Genomic DNA, 21,386 nt, shown 5'->3' with positions numbered 1-21,386 from the left:
ACAGCAAAAACAGTACATTTTTTAAATATTAAAAAGAATTATTAAAAGAAACCTTTTTTATTAGTATTATCAATATTTAAAACAGTTGAGTACATTTTTTTCAGGATTCTTTGATGAATAGAAAGAACCAAATATCAGCGTTTATCTAAAATAAAAAGCTTTTATAACATTATACACTATACCATTAAAAAGTCAGTATATATAAATATTTTTGGGAAAGGAGTTATAGAAATGAATACTTTTATTAAGCAAGGATGCTTTAAATTGATCAAAAGTGATGATATAGACGTTAGAATGTTACAAAAGATTTCTATTTCAGATAAATGGTCTGTTCTTCTGAACTTTCTATTCATCAAAGAAACCTGAAAAATATTCTACTCAGCTGTTTTCAACATAATAATAAAAATAAATGTTTTTAAGCAACAAATCTAAATATTACAAAAATTTCTAAAGAATCATGTGACTAGAGTAATGATGCTTAAAATTCAGCGTTGAAATCACAGCAATAAATTACATTTTAAAATATATTCAAATAGAAAAACAGTTATTTTACTAACAAAAATATTTTCAAAATTGTATCGTTTTTTTCTGTACTTTGGATCAAATAAATGCAAGTTTGGTGAGCAGAAGGGACTTCTTAAAAATAACATTAAAAATTAGAAACTTTTGACTGCTAGTGTATTTATATATAAATATGAGTTGTAAGCTTGTTTGTTCTAGAACAAAATAAAAACAATATAGCTAGACAAAATGAAATATATATAAAAACAAAATCTTTTTGGAGATTTAGAAGTTCTAAGATATTTTCTGGTAAAAAAAAACATTCAAAAATAAATTAAATAATATATATATATATATATATATATATATAATATATATATATATATATATATATATATATATGTATATATATAAAAGCAATATATATATATATTGCTTTTCAAGCAGACCTGTGTCATAAAATCCTGCTTGGTTGAACAAAATGCTAAATAAACCATCTTATCTAAGAACTAGAAGTTTTTTTCTGAGCTACACGTGCACGAAGATGAAGAAACACCTTCGGATTTCAGAGTAGATTTTTTTTTTTTGCTGTCATTCACTGAATGAGGTGAGTGAAATACTTGGCGAGGTTTTGTGTGTAGGCATGTGTGTGTGTGTAAATGCAAATGTTTGTAAATGCAGTTCAAGAAGTTCAACGCTCATGCTTTGCACAGCAAAACACAAACACACATTAGTTACACCCAGACATGGGCACTAACACAACCATACAGTTCACCAGTAAATGTTTATTGACCAAAATGCTTTCTGGTTAAGCCAGCTGATGCTAAAAAACGAAACTTTAAAACTGATTTTAAAACTAAATGATGAAATATTTTGGAGTGAAATATTTCTTTTCAAATCTCTCGAATCGGTGAATGTGTATATATGTGTACCTGTGGAGTTGGTGTTTCCACTTTCCGTTTCTTCTTCTGGTTTTGTTTGTTGGTTCGTGGGAACACCATCAGCGCCTCCTGCCACCTTAACACACAAACAGCATTTGGGAATTACTTCAAAATAATTAGCAGCTTAATTGCTTATCTAATTATATAGACTATAAAGAGTGTCTTTCACTAATTACAATCAAGTCACATTAGTCACACTTATTAATGTCTTCAAACAAATCCATGTTAAGCTTAAGCTTAACCAGATGAACAAAGCAAATAAACACAAATTGCACTTTCAATTACGATCATGAAATTGCAATACATTGTTCATAAATAAAAACTTGTTTTGACATCTCATATATAATATATATATATAATATTCAACCCTGGACCACAAAACCAGTCTTAAGTAGCACAGGTATATTTGTAGCAGTAGCCAAAAATACATTGTATGGGTCATATTTATCGATTTTATGGCAAAAATCATTAGGATCAAATAAGGATCATGTTCCATGAAGATATTTTGTAAATGTCCTACTGTAAATATATCAAAACTTAATTTTAGATTAGTAATATGCATAGCTAAGAACATCATTTGGACAACTTTAAAGGCAATTTTCTCAGTATTTTGATTTTTTTGCACCCTTAGATTTTCAAATAGCTCTATCTCAGCCAAATATTGTCCTATCCTAACAAACCATACATCAATGGATATATAAATCTCAATTTTTGAAATCTCAAAAATAGACCTTTACGACTGGTTTTGTGGTAGTATTTATATACTGCTGTTATATTCTTATCTCTAAATTATATTTATATCTGTTATTCTGCAAAATAGCAAGCCAGTGATACTAATGGCTCTAAGACAAATTGATTGATGCTCCGCATTTGTAAGTCTGCTAAATGAGTAAATGTTAATGATTAAATGCATCAAAGTCGTGATTAAATCTCTAATAGTTTACAGAGTGAACGTGCATGTGGAAATGAAAGAGAAAAGATGCTTTTTTCAAAACATAATTAATTGTGGGATGTTAAATTTGCATTTTAAATGAATCACTGTTTCTCAGTAGTTCATCACATCAACAGAGTAATGTGTTGAATTGGACATAAAGATCAGACTGTTGTAAACATATCATATGACAAACATTGAGTGTGTGTGTGACTCACCCATGTATGATCTCTTTGCTCTCAGCACGTATGTAATGGTCTTTCTCTGGCGTGCAGATGCACAGCGAGTGTTTCTGACCCGTCCGGCTCTCACCGTCCACAACATCCACACACTGATTCAGGTTTATGGTGCCCTGTGGAAGAGTGCTGGCCTAAAACACAAACACAGACATTTATGGTCATTTTATAGAATCAACTGTTTTAAGCATTGATAATATCAGAAATGCATCTTTAGCAGTATATTAGAATGACTTCTGAAGGATCATGTGACACTGAAGACTGGAGTAATGGTGCTAAAAAAATGTAGCTTTGATCACAGGAATAAATTATATCTTAAAATATATTCAAATAGAAAATGGTTCTTTTAAATTGTAATAATATTTCACAATTTTACTGTTTCTAAACAAATAATTTTAGCAAAAACATTTTAGCTGTTTTTGCATTTAACTTCAAATGGTCCTGCAGTTTGAGAATTTAATTTTAAAAGTATACATATTTTATGTAGTCCATCAATGAGTTCTTTAAAACTTGATGTTTAACGATGTAAAAAATAATGTAAAAAAATGTATTTAAAAAAATCTATTTAAAATAATATTTAAACAATTAAAGTAATTTATAATAAAAAATATTTTCAGATTAATTATAAAATGTTACTTGAAAATTTTAATAATTTAACAAAATATTTCTATCTTTATGGTTGTCTGATGTCTGTTAATGGTCAAATGGCATGCAGGTAAAATAACTAAACAAATAAACAAAAAAAAAACCTGAAATAAATATATATTTATTTTATTAATAAAAATAAATAATTTTCTTCTGGAATCTAGATTCTTAAAATTTATTTAAATAGAAAATGGTTTTCTTTTGTAATATTTCACAATTTTTACTGACTTTTGACCTGTAGTTCAAGCAAAAAATATCCATTCACATGTGTTATGTCTGATTTTAATCACCAAGTATGTCTAAATAAACACAGCCATGAATAATATTTTGTACAAAAAGCCTGAACAACAACAAAACCTCCACTGTGGAATTCATCATTTGACAAAGTCAGACAAGATGTTTGTGTTTCCTCAGATATAGTATGAGGAATGATTTATAAACAATAAAAAAGAACATTTCCCTTTAGAATTATGGGTTATTGTACTTATTATTGGCTTAAGGCGAGACACTGCAGGTAAATAAGGTAAAACAAAAATTTAGCTTACCCAGTTGATTGATCACTTTAATAATTGCAAACATTTTTTGTATTACAAGTTTTCTAAAATGTTAGGTTTAAATATGCACTATTTACATACATTTCTAGTACAAAACTCTAAACACTGGATGAAGTCAGAGTCCAAAGTTTTTACAAAGAGAATTTTGGGTCTCATTTTGTCACAAAATAATTAAAAAAAAAACTTAAAACAGACAGGAAACACTATATATTTTTACCATTTTGGCGGGAATAAAATTTTGTATAAAACCAAGCAAATTACGTATGAACAAATCGCAATAAAAATGTAAAGTTTAGTGTGTGTAAGTGCTACTGAAGTGGAGATTTATGGCTCAGTGTAAAAGAAAAAACTCATTTTGAGAAAATGGCCTTTAAAAAGATGCATTGTAATTAAAAATCTATTGACACAAACAGATAAAGTGCTATAAAAGAAACACTTAACGGCGTTTTTTGGATGTTTTCTTTCCACTAGTCTGAAAAAACACTATGAAAAACCAAAAAACCCAAAATGTCAAACTTGATTGGTGCATGAAAAAACAGCGTCTTTGCCTGCAGTGTCTTCCCTAAATAAGCTACATGCTCATTTAGATAGCTAAGTAAACGTGTGTGTGTTTGTGTAAACGTGTGGCACATGACCTTCCTCAAATGCACACCACAAAAAACACCACAAACCGGTTCATTCTCCCCGTATTTCTGTCATTCCCTGACGAACCTCCTCCAAAAATCTCATCCAAGTTTCTCTCACCTTCTTTCACAACATCTCTCGATATTTTACTTCTTGCTCTTGACGAGTTGCAAAATTCCTTTTTTGTTGTGCAGCCAGCATTCGCACACACGCACACACACACACACACACACACACACACACACACACAATAAGTCTTTCAACAGGAAAGACTGACACACACAGAAACAGTGACCAAGCAACACACACATACTCATCAGAAATTTGGAAAGACAAGCAACACAAAACCCTGGAAAAAAAAACAGGGCTTCACTAAACGTTTCTTTTTGAAAGTTGCGTTTCCAGCTTCCTTTTAAAGGGCTTGTTTACCGTGTTTCACTTCGGTGCCGCTGTTGAACGAGTTTGTTTGTTTTAAAACCACTGATGACACGATGCCCGACACGTCTGAGTGATGACAGCAGAGGTGCAGATAAGACTGCTGAGGCATCATGGGAGAAATTCAAGTTCCATAAAAGAGACATCATACATTTTTAAAAGGACGGCGGGGGGTTTCAGTCCCTGTAATCATCCCAGCAGGGTTCACTCGCAGCCAGAAAAACCTCTTTAAAGGGGCTATATGCAATTTTCTGAAATTTAACCTCGCGGCACTTGTCAGGGGTTTAACTTTTTTAGTCTTCTGTGGAGTTACTGTTGGTGTCAGAGTTGTCCTGGGTCTCTTCTGTGTATTCGCACAATCCATTGCACTGCTTGCGAGTGTAGGCTAATTGCTGACTAGCGGTGGTGGCAGAGTGATCTGAAACGTTTAACATGAACGCGCTTGACGTCACATCCGCAGACAGCCCGCGAAAAATCCGACCCGACAGAAAATAGGAAAAATAGGATACAGGCTTTTAGGTGCACCCACTGTGAGCTGACAAGGTGTCAGTATGCTCATCAGGAGGTGTTTGAGTCATAAATGGTCAAATAAAAAGGCTATTGTTACGTTTATTGGACCAAAAAAAAAAAAAAAAGAGTACACAGAATCTCTTAAACTGCAATTTGCAACTAGACGGGTGTACTGTTATTTCCTCTACAGTCAAAAATCTGGGTGTTATATTAGACAGCAACCTGTCTTTTGAAAATCATATTTCTCATGTTACAAAAACAGCACTCTTCCATCTTAGAAACATTGCTAAGCTACGGAACATGTTACCTGTTTCTGATGCAAAAAAGTTAGTTCATGCATTCATGACGTCTAGACTGGACTATTGTAATGCACTACTTGGTGGTTGTCCGGCTTCTTCAATAAATAAGCTACAGGTAGTCCAAAATGCAGCTGCTAGAGTCCTTACCAGATCAAGAAAATATGATCATATTAGGTTCCGTATCACTTACAAAATACTACTTCTTACCTATAAGGCCCTTAATGGTTTAGCTCCTGCATACCTAACTAGTCTCCTACTACGCTACAATCCCTCATGCTCCCTAAGGTCACAAAACTCTCGACTTTTAGTAGTACCTAGGATAGCAAAGTCCACTAAAGGAGGGAGAGTCTTTTCACATTTGGCTCCCAAACTCTGGAATAGCCTTCCTGATAACGTTCTGGGTTCAGACACACTCTGTATGTTTAAATCTAGATTAAAGACTCATCTCTTTAGCCAAGCATTCACATAATTTATCTCATAACCTTGTACTTCAGCTTCATCTGATCAAATGCACATCAACATTCTTCAGCTTGGGCAAAACACATAATTTTTGCTTGGATGGAACAGCAGCTACGCTAATTATTTCTCTCTTTGTTTCTCTGTTTCTGCCACGGGATTTCCATCCCGTGGTAACTAGGATTTACACAAGATTCAGTCTGGATTCAGAAGAGATGATCTTGAAACCAGCCTTGAAACAACATACAGCACTACACAATTTTTCTACAAGTTTGATTGCAACACATAATCATTACTATTAGTATTCATCATCTGTTTTTGATTACACCATTACTGTTTTTAATATTTATACCATATGTACATCGACTTAACATACAGTAGTCACCACTAATAAGCTACTAAATATATTGTAGTAGCCTACTTTTTTGTACAGCTGCTTTGCAACGATTTGTATTGTGAAAAGAGCTATACAAATAAACTTGAATTGAATTGAATTGAATTTTGGGGAAAAAGTTGCATATAGCCCCTTTAACATGTGGCCCAACCAAACCCAACATTCCTCAGCTGCTTGCTTTCTGTTTTTCAGAGTGAAATCAACTGCTCCATATCGCTGTATGTTTATCAGTACATATTTTATTTTATTATTCTAAAATATTCTTTACAACGGTTTATGTTCAAAGTCAACAACACAATTTTATTACAGACGGATCTGTGTTATGTGAATCATATTTGCGGATCAAAGTTCCTCAAGCTCAAATATTGTGTTTGACTTCTGCCCTCTATTTACTGCCAGACTAGTTCCATCTAACTAACCACCACTGAACTTGTTTATCCAAAACCTGAGTATACAGAGTCACATATGTATACATTTAAAGTACTTTTAAAGTCACATATGTATACTTATATACATACATATATATATATATATATATATATATATATATATATATATATATATATATATATAATAAAATTGACTTCTTTAAAAGTATACATATGTGACTCTGGAACACAAAACCAGTCATAAGTGTCAATTTTTTTTTTTATTGAGATGTAAACATCATCTGAAATCTGAATAAATAAGCTTTCCATTGATCTATGATTTGTTAGGATAGAAGAATATTTGGCTGAGATACAACTGTTTGAAAATCTGGAATCTAAGGGTGCAAAAAAATCAAAATATTGAGAAAAGCACCTTCAAAGTTGTCCAAATAAAGTTCTTTGCAATGCATATTATTAATTAAAAAATATGTTTTGATATATTTATGGTAGAAAATTTATAAAATATCTTCACGGAACATGATCTTTACTTAATATGCGAATGATTTTTGGCATAAAAGAAAAATATACAATTTTGACCCATACAGTGTATTTTTGGCTATTTCTAGAAATATACCCGTGCTACTTAAGACTGGTTTTATGGTCCAGGGTCACATATGTGCTTTACAAGCACTAATAAACAGCCAGTGTGCTATAATATTCATTCTAGTTAATAGTGAGCACCTGTCTTTAAAATAAAGTATTAAAGTATTACCTACATTTTATTAAACAATTGTAAAGAATTATGAGCTTTTCATCAGCCTGCAAACCCCAGTTTGCAAATCTCTGATCTAAACGGTTGACAAACTAGGAAAAGAGACACATGCGAATGAAGTGGGAACATTGTGATAATGACAAATCGCATTAAAACTCCTCTAGTGCTGCTCTGGTTCCCGTTGTCTTTAAAGAGGTGCCTCTGGGAACGCTGCCCGACTGACTGAGCGTTTTACGCAACACAAAGAGACTGCTGAATCTGTGTTCAGCAAACCAATGCCCACAGCTTTAACCCTCGACAGGCCCATGGGTCAGCATCAGGGGACCATTCTGGTGAACCAGGGCCGCTGAGACTTGTGCATTGCAACATGTATGTTCAATAGCCACCTGTTTAAATCTAAACACACACATGCATTCACACACAGATGCAACTAGTCTGAAAATAGCAGCCAGGCTTCTGTTGTAATCTTCCTCTCATCCTGTTCTTTCCTCCTACACATGTCTCTCTCCCTCGCTCTCTCTCTAGTGGCTCTAAGTCCAATGGGGGCGGACAGCAGAAGAAGAGGAAGGTGAACAAGAGGATGATAGAGACTACGGCTGTCAACTGATTTTAAAAATGCAATCAAATTGATTGTGCAACAAGCAAATTACCGACAATTCATTGCATTTAACAATAGAGAATCCACTAAATAAAACTAAATAAGCCTCATCCTACATTTGTCCATTGAATAGCAGGTTACACATTATACACTACCAGTCAAAAGATTTTTAATGATTTTTAAAGAAGTCTCTTCTGCTCACCAAGCCTGCATTTATTTGATCCAAAGCACAGCAAAAAGAGTAAAATTTTGAAATATTTTTACTATTTAAAATAACTGCTTTCTATTTGAATATATGAAAATATGTAATTTATTCCTGTGGCTTCAAAGCTGAATTTTTAGCATAATTACTCCTTCAGAAATCATTCCAATATGCTAATTTGCTGTTCAAGATTTGTATTATTATTATGAATATTTAAAACAGTTGAGCACATTTTTTCAGGATTCTTTGATGAATAGAAAGATACAAAGATCAGCATTTATCTTAAATAAAAAGCATTTGTAATATACACTATACCATTCAAAAGACTGGAGTCAGTAGTATAATTTTTTTAGGGGGAAAGAAATTATAAAAATTAATACTTTTATTTAGCAAGGATGCTTTAAATTGATCAAAAGTGATGATAAAGACATTTATAATGTTACAAATGATTTCTATTTCTATTGTTAAGTTCTTCTGAACTTTCTGTTCATCAAAGAAAGTCGAAAAAATTCTACTCAGCTGTTTTCAATTATTAATAATAATAAAACTCCAAGTAACTCTAATGCTAAAAATTCAGCTTTGAAATCACAGGAATAAATTACATTTTAAAATATATTCAAATAGAAAACAGTTATTTTAAATAGTAAAAATATTTCAAAATTTTAAGGTTAATTTTAAGTTTTTTTACTGTACTTTGGACCAAATAAATCCAGGCTTGGTGAGCAGAAGAGGCGTCTTTAAAAAAAACATTAAAAATCTTACTGTGCAAGAACTTTTGACTGGTAGTGTACACTAACATAAAATGCTAACCTCAAAGCAAACACACATGGACTAAATGCTATAATGCAAAAATAAATAAATACGACCATTAAGGGGACAGAGTTTCCATACTGTAATGATAGTCAATGGGGTCCAAAATAACAACACATTTCCTCTGTATAGACAAAAAAATACTTTTCTGCCGAAGAACGAAGGTCATGTGGGTTTGGAGAGACATGAAGGTGATTAAACAATCAAAATGTTCCTTTAATGTTCTGAATAAGCCTGAATAAGTCTTAATGCTTATTTTTCTATTGATTTTGGGCTGTTCTTGACATATTTTCTAAGATTCACCACTACACTACACTCTATATTGTAGGGTTTGAGTAGTAGTTATGGAAACACATGTTGGAGAGCAGCTATAAATATAGTGTGAGACTCTGAATGTGTTCAAGCGTTGGGCGTCCAGTCAACACCAGACACCCTGACCTCTCACAAGGCCATTTCGGCCACTACAGCACCTGTTTCTGATGGGACCAATACAATGAAAAACCTGCTGATGACATCAACACACACACACATGTCAAAATCATCTGCATTAGAAAGCATTTCAAGTGTGTGTGAGGAAAACAGTAGCAGTGTTTCTGTTATAAATGCTCTTTATTAATGTTTCGAACTAGCTTTTATTTTTATATTACTTTGGAACAAATAAATGCAGGCTTGGTGAGCAGAAGAGACTTCTATAAAAAAACATTAAAAATCTTTTGACTGGTAGTGAATAGTAAACACATTGCTCGATTGTGTTGTCAAAAACCAAAATATAGTGCAACCACTGTAGTCTGATTCACAAACAAATGACTCATGAAGTCTTACAAATCTTTTCATGAATCACTCAAAAGGACTCACAAACTATAATTAACTCATTAATTGTTAATTCCTTCATAGGGTTACTAAATTAACATCTCTGACCACGTGTTTGTCTGTAAAGTAATAGTTTACCTAAAAATGAATCGTTTACTCAACCTCTTCTGAAACCCGTATGACTTTCTTCTGTGGAATATGAATGCAGTTATTTATAGTAGATGGAGTCATTTACAGTAGAATACATAGCTTTCCAAGTAAACAGCTGTCAAGCTAGATTTTCGAGCAAGATTTTGAACTTTTTAGTTACAGTTTTAGTCTGACTTCAAAAGATCTGGAATATACACTACCAGACAAATGTTTTTGACAGTAAGATTTTTTTTTTTTTAAAGAAGTCTCTTCTGCTCACCAAGCCTGCATTTATTTCATCCAAAGTACAGCATTTTTTAAATATTTTACTATTTAAAATAACTGTTTTCTATTTGAATATAATTTAAAATGTTATTTATTTTTGTGATTCCAATGCTGAATTTTTAGCATCATTACTCCAGTCACATGATCCTTCAGAAATCATTCTAATATTCTGATTTGCTGTTCAAAAAAAAAAAAAAATGTATTATTATTTTTAACTGAAAACACCTTTTTTCAGGATTCTTTGATAAAAAGATTCATTTACCTGAAATAAAAATCTTTTGTAATATTATAAATGTCTTTATCATCACTTTTGGTCAACTTAATGCATCCATGCTAAATAAAAGTATTAATTTGTATTATTTCTTTCTCCCCCAGAAAATAAGAAAAAAATTATACTGACTCCAAGCAGTTGAATAGTATAGTGTATAATGTTACAAAAGCTTTTTATTTCAGATAAATAATAATGAAATGTTTCTTGAACAGTAAATCAGCAAATTAGAATGATTTCTGAAGGATCATGTGACACTGAAGAGTAGAGTAATGATGCTGAAAGTACAGCTTTGATCACAGGAATAAATTACATTTTAAAATATATTCAGATAGAAAGCAGTTATTTTAAATAGTAAAAATATTTCAAAATTTTACTGTTTTTGCTGTACTTTGGATCAAAGAAATGCAGGCTTGGTGAGCAGAAGAAACTTACAGTTCAAAAACTTTTGACTAGTAGTGTAGTTTACAAGTCAAAGGTTAATTTAAATTTTTTATTACTTCAGATTTTGGTAGTCCAAAATTAATTTTAACTAGCCCAAATACACAAAGACATCAGCTGAACTTCACTGAGGACAAATCAGCTTGATCAAAAACTTCTGTAATTGTATTTTTTTTCCTTAAATAAGTCAAGAGTCTCATAAATCTCATAGTTTGAACCATATTACAGATTTGTTTCTTTATTATTTAAAGAATCCTTCACTACTTCTTCGATACCACAGCAAAAACTAGTATTTTAACAGGTATTTTGACATAATTGTGTGTGTATGTTTCTATTCAAGCGCAATAAGATACAAAAGAGAAATCAATTCTGTGTTTGTGCACTGTCTAAAACTATTTTTTAGAAAAGTGAGCCCTGCTTTAATGAAGCTTTTTTAGAGCTCGACAGCCACTGGTCCCCATTCACTTTAGTCTTTCACAAAATTAGACATGACCTAACAAACCGCAACAGTAAAAGCAACTGACCGCAATGTCCGTCAATCACAACTTCATTTCAGTTGTCAAGTTAAACACGGCATTTGACTACAGTCCGTATCTACAAGAGAAAATCATCCCTCCCTTGTTAAATACTTCTCTTGTTTGTCCTTCTTTCTCTTTCTGCTGCAAGCGCTTCTCTAGAACGAATGTGTACATTTGTCTCTGTTCCTGGATGTCTGAGTGTAGGAGGCAAGTGGGCACAGATGGATTGTGGGTAGCTTTCGGATGTAGCGCCGCTTCACCCACCCACACGCATACACACATAGAGATCAGCCATCATCACCCGAGCCGGGTCGGACCTGCGTTCAGTAAAGACGGACTGTATGTTCATTGTTCATGTAGTTCCAGACACACACTTATGTGAACAAACACACACAAACAAAAGAACTCATGATCACGTGTGGGCTGAAGAGGTGCTTAATAACAATCACAAACACGCATGAATGCTAATGAAGCCAAACGGCTTTTTATCCTGTATGCTGCTCTTTATACGTCCGTCACTCACTTCCCTCCTCCTCTCCGAGAGATGAAAGAGAAGCGAATGATATGAGCCAACAGACGAGGAGAAACCGCACAGCCGTCAGCTGAAAAAAAGCCTTTTGATGACATTCAATATATACCTTAGGACTGAGTTATTTAATCTGAAATGGCCTAAATAAAATGCTTTTTCCCAGTCCGAAGATGCACTATTTCAGCCATCGTTGCAGACATATTTGTGATTTAGTAGTACTAGTTAAGCTTAACCGATTGCATTTGTGGTGAAAATGAACATAAATACCTTTTTTATTCTAAAAACGAACACCTAAAAGGCTAAAAAGACCAGAAAGGACACAAACGACTTGATAGCTCAAATAAAGGACAGAAAATGTTCATGTAAGTGCTTTTATAAAACTTCAAACCTCCAAAATTGTCTCCATTTATTTCCATTGTAAAATACCTCACTGTAACCTAAATTTGGGCTTTTTTTAAGCTTGACCGATCGCATTTGTGGTGAAAATAATCATAAAAATACCTTTTTAATTATTAATTTTTTTCCTAAAAATGAACACCTAAAAACCTAAAAAGACAGTTCACATTTGTGGTAAAAAAAAAAAAAAAAAAAAAAGTACATAAAATTATCTTTAATAAAAAAATTCTAAAAATGAACACCTAAAACCCTATTTTTTTTTTTACCCGATCGCATTTGTGGTAAAAAAAAAAAAAATTACATAAAAAATACCTTTTCAGGGTTTTTTTTTTAAAAATGAACACCTAAAACCCTAAAAAGACCATAAAAGGACCCAAATAACTTGATAGCTCAAATAATACACAGAAAATTCAATGTAAGTGCTTTTATAAAACTAAGAGCTTTACATTTTAACTCCTCCAAAAATTGTCTACATTCACTTCCACTGTAAATACCTCACTGTAACCTAGATTTTGGCTTTTTAAGGACATAAAGGGCAAGTTTAGCTGGTATATCCTTCAAAATATGCAATGAAAGAAGTACTGTTAATGTTGAGTAAATTAAGTAGAATGCTATTAAGAACATCATGTTCATCATCACGATTATATACCGCAAGTCCCTGAGTCCCTTCAGCTATATTATACAAACAATGCATTTACAAACACACAATATACAACAGGCAGACAGTAACATAAACACCCTGAAGGTCTGTCCATACATTGCCGCCCACATACTGCAGACAGAACATGGCAACACATATAGAGTATGAGAACACAGCCGAGAGAGAGCCACAGTACACACTCACCATGTCATCCAGTGCGTAGCGCAGGAGTCCATGTTCATACAGAAGGAAAAAACGCCTCTGCCATTTCTGCAAGAGAAGAAATTAAGATTGCATGAGCGAAATGTGATGCCACCTGTATGTTTTAGCTCTGGTAAACACTTTGAGGCTAACCTAAGTGTCACTGTATATAAATTATAATGCATGTACACTACTTGTCAAAAGTTTTTGAACAGTAAGATTTGTAAAAAAAATTTTTTAAAGAAGTCTTTTTTGCTCACTAAGCCTGCATTTATTAGATCCAAAGTACAGCAAAAACAGAAAAAAATATTAAAATATTTTACCATTTAAAATATTTGTTTGAATATTTTATTATACATTTTAATATTTCGTTTTTTATTAATTAATATTTTTATTTTTCAATGATGTTTTAAATTGATCAAAAGTAATGATAAAGATGTTTATAATGTTACAAAAGACAGATACATTTCAGATAAATGCTGTTCTTCTGCACTTTCTATTCAGCAAATAACCCCAAACTAAATTCTACTCAGCTGTTTTCAACACCACAATAATAATAATAGATGTTTTTTGAGCAGCAAATCAGAATATTAGAATGATTTCTGAAGGATCATGTGACTGTTATTTTAAATAGTAAAAATATTTTACTGTTTTTGCTGTACTTTGAATCAAATAAATGCAGGCTTGGTGAGCAGAAGAGCCTAAAAAACATTAAAAATGTATCATCAGACAGACTGATTGATATTGTTTCTGCATGATTGATTTACAGAAGTGATAACTTCCTGTTACCGTCAACTGACATTTTCCTCAATTATCAAACATTTTGTGCATTTTCTGCAGATTTGGGCTAAATAAATATTTTATAATATAACAGTTCATTTTATTTACATACACACTATTGCATACACCATTTTGCCAGAGGCATTAAATTGCATTTTATATATATATATTTATTTATTTATAGACTTTGGAGATTAGCAATAGCCATTTGGATGACCACCACCATCCTACACATACATACTCGTAAATACTACATATACTTTGGGTTATTTTTATCATCTTTCCATCTTGTTTGTCAATCTGCGATTTCCTGTTTGCTGTCGAAATGTTTCCCATCCCACAAACTCCCTCTCCTGCTGTTTCTCACGAGTTCAGCTTGAGAGAGAATGAGTGTGAGTCAGCGACTCCATGGCCCCCTCAAACACACACACTCGACTCGTTCGTCCCTTAACAAGCACACTGTACAGTAAACACACACACACACACACACACAAATACACAGAAAAGCTGCAATCTCTTCACTTACACAAACAATTCAGGTTCTTTCAGCTTCCAGAAGAGATCAGATGTGCTAATACATTAGACACATTTAAATGCAGACTCAAAACTCATCTGTTCAGTTGTGCATTTATTGAATGAGCACTGTGCTACGTCCGAACAGATTACATTATTTTATGTATATTCATTTTTACTGTTAATTAATTTTAAATCAATTTTTAAATCATTTTAACCCTTGTGTGACCTTCTGGACATTTTTGTCCATTTCAGTTTTGTTTTTTGTTATAAGTGTGCCTGTGTTAATGCCAACTGCATAAATCTAGGCTCAGGTGTGTATTTTTATTGAAATTTTAATATTTCACCCTCATTTCCTTCAAAAAATTTATTTTACCCTCCGTACAAAAAATACTCATACTCAGGACCTTAAGGACAAAAATGTCCACATTGAAACCCATTAAAACTGCAATTTTTTAACCCAGGGCCATTTGACTATAAAATGATGCAATATTTGCTAATAGGCTTTCATTCTATCGGCAAGGCTTCAAATTTTTTTATAATTTTTACCATTTTTTACAAGATTGTGCCATTTTTTTCAAATTTGCATATGAAAGAAATACTCGCTTTTTCGTGTTTTCTGCTTATGCATATTAGTCTATTATAGAGTCAATTGGAAAAATAATGCAGCTATAATTGTGTGGGTATGTTGGTAAGGATGTCAGAGTGTGGTTTGCATGTGTTTACTGAAAATTTTATGGATGTAATTAGTTTGAAAAAAATTATATTGTACTGGCAATCAAAAATATAGTACATAGATAAAAGGTGAGCTTGAATTTGATGTAGATGTTCAGAAGCCCCTAAACACATTGTTTTTGTTTTCACCACAAGAAAATGCTGATTGTGTAGTCTGGTAGATTTTATACAAAGGTTGAGTGTTCGCACAGCCAAACAGGTGTTTGCAAAGCAAAATCTATACATATTTGGTGCTTGAGGGCTTGGTCATTTCATTGCTTGCAAGATGAAGAGACGTTACTCAGCAGAGGACGCTCTGGTGCTAGTGTGGCCGACTGACAGTGAGCATTATGTAAAGAAACCAGCATTTAAAGGGTTAAAATTCTGAAAATTAATGAATGTTTGGTATCTATGGATAGAACAGATGCTGGTTAAAATATCAACATCAGTGAAAGTGGAAAAAAATATTAATAAATGATATTTTATGGCAGTTTTTGGACATGGACATTTGTGTCCATTTTGCACCTATGTGTAACTTTTTTTTTTTGAACGCACAAGGGTTAAATGTTCTTAAATTCTCTGTTTTTATTGTTGGGATTATTAATATTAATTTTTATGATTTTTATGATATTATGATTTTAATTCCTTTTATGTACATCATAATATCATAAAAATCATAAAAATTAATAGTAATGAACAAAAAGTGCATACTGCATTATAATCCATACGCAGTGGCGAGTTGTTGGCAAAGTTTTCCTGGACTTTAAAGAGCACTGCAATTATACAAACCCGTGATCTGTGCAGAGGATTGTCAAAGTTTGTTCCTTCAGGTGCCAGGAGCAGCCATCCACCGTAGATGGGTTTTGCCTGAAATATGAAACACACATGACGTGATTACAAAAAAAACACATGGTTCAAGACAACTGATCAGTTCTTTTTAACATTGGTGCACATGAAAAACAAAACAAACTATGGTTGGTCACTACAGATGTCAGTCAGATTGTCTTTTTTTGCTTGCAATTGCACGATGAGAAAGTATTTGAACATTGAAAAGCGCATTTCACCAATGAGGAAACTTGCCAAAGAAAAGCACCAAAACAGGAATAACATCTCTGCATGTGACCCTCCTGTGACTGCACAACTAAGTGCCGATGAACGGATTTGTAATATTACAGAAACCTCAAAGCATGCACGAGAGAAAAATGAAACGCTAGGGGAGAATTAAGGTTCCTCTTTCAAAGCTCAGCAGACTTACTGGAGATCTCAGATATGTTTCAGATACATTGTTTTGTGTTTCTCCTAAAATGAAGCCGAGTCAGTGCAGTTTCATTACATTTTAATAATCAAAAAGTTACTTTTAAAAGTAATGCATTACAATAATGAGCTACTCTCTAAAAAAGTAACTAATTACATTACTTAGTAACGTAACATTACTTTCCATAAAAAGTTACTTTTGCGTTACTTTTTAAATCTGGGCAGGGCTTGCTTGTTTGTTTTTAATATAAAAAGTTCTATTTTTGGCAAATGTAAAAGCCTTTAACACCAAAAGAGAAAGGTAAATTCACGTCTGTATAGTAGACCACAGAAGAAAAAATGTCAACTCTTCAGCAATAAAAAAAAGGAAAACAAATGATAGATTATCTTGAGTAATTTAAGCTTATTAGTATTGAATAATTGGATTATTGAAGGTCGGCAGCAAAGACATTGGTTAATAAAATGGGATTAAATACATAAAGGATATTTGTATTATTTCACATATTTAATCATTGTAGGTTTGCGTTGAATTTTACTGTTTTTATTCATTTTGAGGAACACTGTATCTGTTTTTTTTAGTAAGCGAGATGAATTAATGCATGTTCACGTTTATTCTAGAACTAAAGTAACATCTTACTCACAATTTCTCTCAACATGGGGAGAGGAGAGCTTTTAATCAATAAATGGGAGGAAAAAGTAACTGGTGTTACTTATTTGAAAAAGTAATGCGTTACTTTACTAGTTACTTGGAAAAAGTAATATTATTATGTAACTTGCTTGTAATGCATTACCTCCTCCAACACTGGTTATGACCACAAATCCGATCCTCAAAAAACGTAAGGTCCACAAACAGAAGGATATGACTCCTAACATATGCCTTTGACAGGTACTAAAGACCTGATTCACTTTACTGTCAACTCAATTTCTAAGTGCTTTCTAAAAAGACTTCTTAGATACTTGTTTCAGAGAATCAAATGAGAAACTGAAACTCTCACGAGAGATTACAGACCTCTTTTCTTATGAGAAACATCTTAGATCTCTCCATTTGATCTCTTTCTGTCCAGGAGAAACAAATGAGATATTAAAAGAGATCCGAGTTGTGATTTTTCTCCGCTAAGGTATGGAAAAGAAAGAGCGAGTGAATGAATGCCAGTTTATCGTCTGGTTAAAGGAATGTCGGTTTGACAACTTGAACGATGGCCCGTGAAAAAACACTGAGCAAAAGAAAAACGTTAGAAAAAAGTGAGACTCCTCAGATCAAGTGCAAGACGAAAAAAGTTAAATTCATTCTTTTAGTTCATGCACGGCTTCCAGACTCAAAGCCTTCCAGTTAGGGTTCATATTAATAACCTTATGCGATTAATTAAACAGTATGTGCATGAACCTTTTCAAGATCAGCGTTCAAAGTAAACTCCTATAATGACGTACTGAGCCCGATAAAAATGAAGCACACCTGAAAGTTTAACACTTTTCTTTCCCTTCAGGAAATGCAAATCTAGTTTCTCCTGATCTCTTGCTAATGGGAGACTCTGTGCTCTGGGAAATCAGTGATGAGGAGCGGACAGGGACGCAGAGAGAAAGGGAGAGAGAGAGAGAAGGGCTAATGTAGGCCAGATTTTCCTCTTCAATGGTTAAAGTTTGTTCTGTTTATTTTTAAAGCCCCCCTTTTTCTCTCATAACAGCAGAACTGAGCGCCGACTGTCTCACAGAGAGAGAGTGTGTGTGTGTCAAGGGGGAGGGTGGATTCTAATAGCATGACAAAAAGCATGGACATAAATATGTGTGGAATGAACAACTCGGAAAAACCTGACCAACTGCAGCGAAACAGAAAGAGGGAGCGAGAGACGGGTATATTGACGTCTGACAGCCTAGTGTAGATTTTTGCATTTTCTGATGACCATGTGAGCGATGTTTGCCATGCATGATGCCATGTTGTTCTTGATTTCTAGATTTGAGTCAGTTCAAACTGTCTATTCAATCAGTTGATTCATTTAATTTTAACTTTGATTTGACAAGTCTTTGCACAGCTTTTTCAAATATGGAAATGTTTTAGTAAAGAATATAATTTTGAATGTAATCATGTGTGCATAAAGACCTTCAACAGAGTTTCAAGTTAAGGTAAATCAAAACTAACTTAATTTAGATTATTTAGCAATATGACATTAGAATCATAATATTCTGAGATTAAAGTCAAAGGAAAGTTGTAGTAGAATAAAGTTGCAATATGAATAAACTTTTGTTTTGACATAAAAGTAGTATTTCGAGAATAAAGTAGTCTATTGCACAAGTGCAGAAGCATTTTATTCATAATTTTAATAATCAAAAGCATGACTAATTCATTAATTTTATACAGTTTTTTTTTTTTTTTAGAAATACTGTCTTGTGTATTTATATTTTTCTGGTAAAACCTTCTGGTATTTTATTATTTATTATAAAATTATTCCTGCTGTTTCTCATACTATTTCTTTTACATTTTTTTTTCTCCCAAAACAATACATTACTTAATATCAATAATATGCATTAATGCATCACCAGTATCCTCATAATACTAGAAATTTATTTTCATAATTTTGACTTTATTCTCAAAAATATTGCGCTTTTAATCTTGCTATGAATTTGTTTTCGTTATGGTTTTTTTATTCTCATAGTTTTGACTCAAAATATTACAATTTTAATTTTGTATTGCTATGACTGTATTCTTGTAACTTTGATTTGACAAGCATATAATCAAACTCAAAATAGTTCACTGAAGTCTTTGCACAGCTTTTTCAAATATTGAAATGTTTTAGTAAAGAATATAATTTTAAATGCAATCATCATGTGTGCATAACAAAGACTTTCAACAGTTTCAAGCCAAGATCAAATCTAAACTGACTTAATTTAGATTATTTAGCAATACGAGATTAGAGTCATAATGTTCTGAGATTAAAGTCAGAATACTATAAGAAAATTGTAGTATTAGTACAATAAAGTTGCAATATGAATAAACTTTTTGACACACAAAAGTAGTATTTCGAGAATAAAGTAGTCTATTGCACAAGTGCAGAAGCATTTTATTCATAATTTTAATAATCAAAAGAATGAATAATTCATTAATTTTATAAAGTTTTTTTTTTTTTAGAAATACTGTCTTGTGTATTTATATTTTTCTGGTAAAAACCTTCTGGTATTTTATTATTTAACATAAAAACATTCCTGCTGTTTCTCATACTATTTCTTTTACAGTTATTTTTACTTAATATATTAATAATATGCATTAATGCATCAACAGTATCCTCATGATACTAGAACTTTATTTTCATAATTTTGACTTTATTCTAAAAAATATTGTGCTTTTAATCTTGTAATGCTATGAATTTATTTTTGTAATATGTTTTTTTTATTCTCGTAGTTTTGACTTACTCAAAATATTACATTTTTAACCTTGTATTGCTATGACTTTATTCTTGTAACTTGATTCTTAAAATTACAATTTTAATCATATAAAGTTATAACTTTATTTTCACTTCATACTCAAAATATTATGATTCTGAGCTTGCATTTCTTAATACTCATAATTTTGATTATATGCTCAATTTTTTACAACTTTAACCTTGTTTATCCATGATTCTAAAAATCAAAACAAAAACATAATTTTCCATCTTACACAAACATTACACAAACATAGGGCCCTATGAAATCTGTTTTATTTTTTTCCAAAATTCAGGTTTTTTTCCAAATTTTGTTTTTTCCAGTTTATTTTTTTTACGAGATTAGAGTCATATTATTCTGAGATTAAAGTTGTAATATCATGAGTAAGTTGTAGTATTAGTATAATAAATCTGCAATATGAATAAGCTTTTGTTTTGAGATAATAGTATATTACCAGTCCAGAGGCATTCTATTCAGTGTAATATTCATGCAATTTCTCCTGCTATTGTGAGTTTTTTATTATAAAATAATTAACTTAAAAATCACAATACTGTCAAAATACTCAATATCAATCACGTATTGCATCATCTGTGTTCTTATAATACTACAACTTCATTTTTTGTAATTTTGACTTTATTCTCAAAAACAATTGCAATTTTAATTTTGTAATGCTATGAATATATTTCCATAATACTATGCTTTTTTATTCTCATAGTTTTGACTTTATATTTAAAATATTGCAGTTTTAACCTTGTATTGCTATGACTTTATTGTAATTTTGACTTGACTTTATTCATTTAATGCTATGAGTCTATTTTGACTTTGAGCTTGCATTACTGAATTATAATAACATGCTCATATTTTTTACAACTCTATTTTTGCTCTTCAACACCAGTGTACATAATTTCCTTCACACTATTTTAAAAATTAAAACAAAAAATAATTTTCCATCTTTCTTTTTTTACACAGACATAGGGCCTTATGAAATTTGTTTTATTTTTTCCCAAACTCCTTTGAATTTTTTTTCCAAATTCTGTTTTTACTTTTTTTTAGATTCTGTTTAAATAATTAATTTTTAAAAATATTAATCAAAAAGCATGTCTATTTAACAGAAATCATGAAGCAATATGTTGAATGTTTAACAACAAAAAAAAAAAATTAAGGCCCTATGAAATTGTTTCTTTTTTCTTAAATTCAGTTTTATTTTTACCAAATTCTGTT

At 31.9% G+C, this 21,386-nt stretch overlaps 1 protein-coding gene across 3 annotated transcripts in view; it reads right to left on the bottom strand.

Annotated features, from left to right (window-relative positions):
- Positions 1-21,386, bottom strand: part of LOC141300060 (uncharacterized) — an 80,771-nt gene that overhangs the window by 55,254 nt on the left and 4,131 nt on the right. For all 3 annotated transcript variants that reach the window (XM_073830359.1, XM_073830360.1, XM_073830361.1), the window contains exons 2-5: positions 16,290-16,367; positions 13,497-13,562; positions 2,592-2,743; positions 1,434-1,518 (exon numbers count right to left, since the gene is read on the bottom strand). In XM_073830359.1, coding sequence (XP_073686460.1) covers positions 1,434-1,518; positions 2,592-2,743; positions 13,497-13,562; positions 16,290-16,367 — 381 coding nt within the window. The remainder of the gene's footprint in view (positions 1-1,433; positions 1,519-2,591; positions 2,744-13,496; positions 13,563-16,289; positions 16,368-21,386) is intronic.

The sequence above is a fragment of the Garra rufa genome, chromosome 24, assembly GCF_049309525.1.
Source record: "Garra rufa chromosome 24, GarRuf1.0, whole genome shotgun sequence".
NCBI classification, from domain to species: Eukaryota; Metazoa; Chordata; class Actinopteri; order Cypriniformes; family Cyprinidae; genus Garra; species Garra rufa.
The sequence above is the reverse complement of the archived record's forward strand: the minus strand, read 5'-3'. Positions and strand labels throughout refer to the sequence as shown.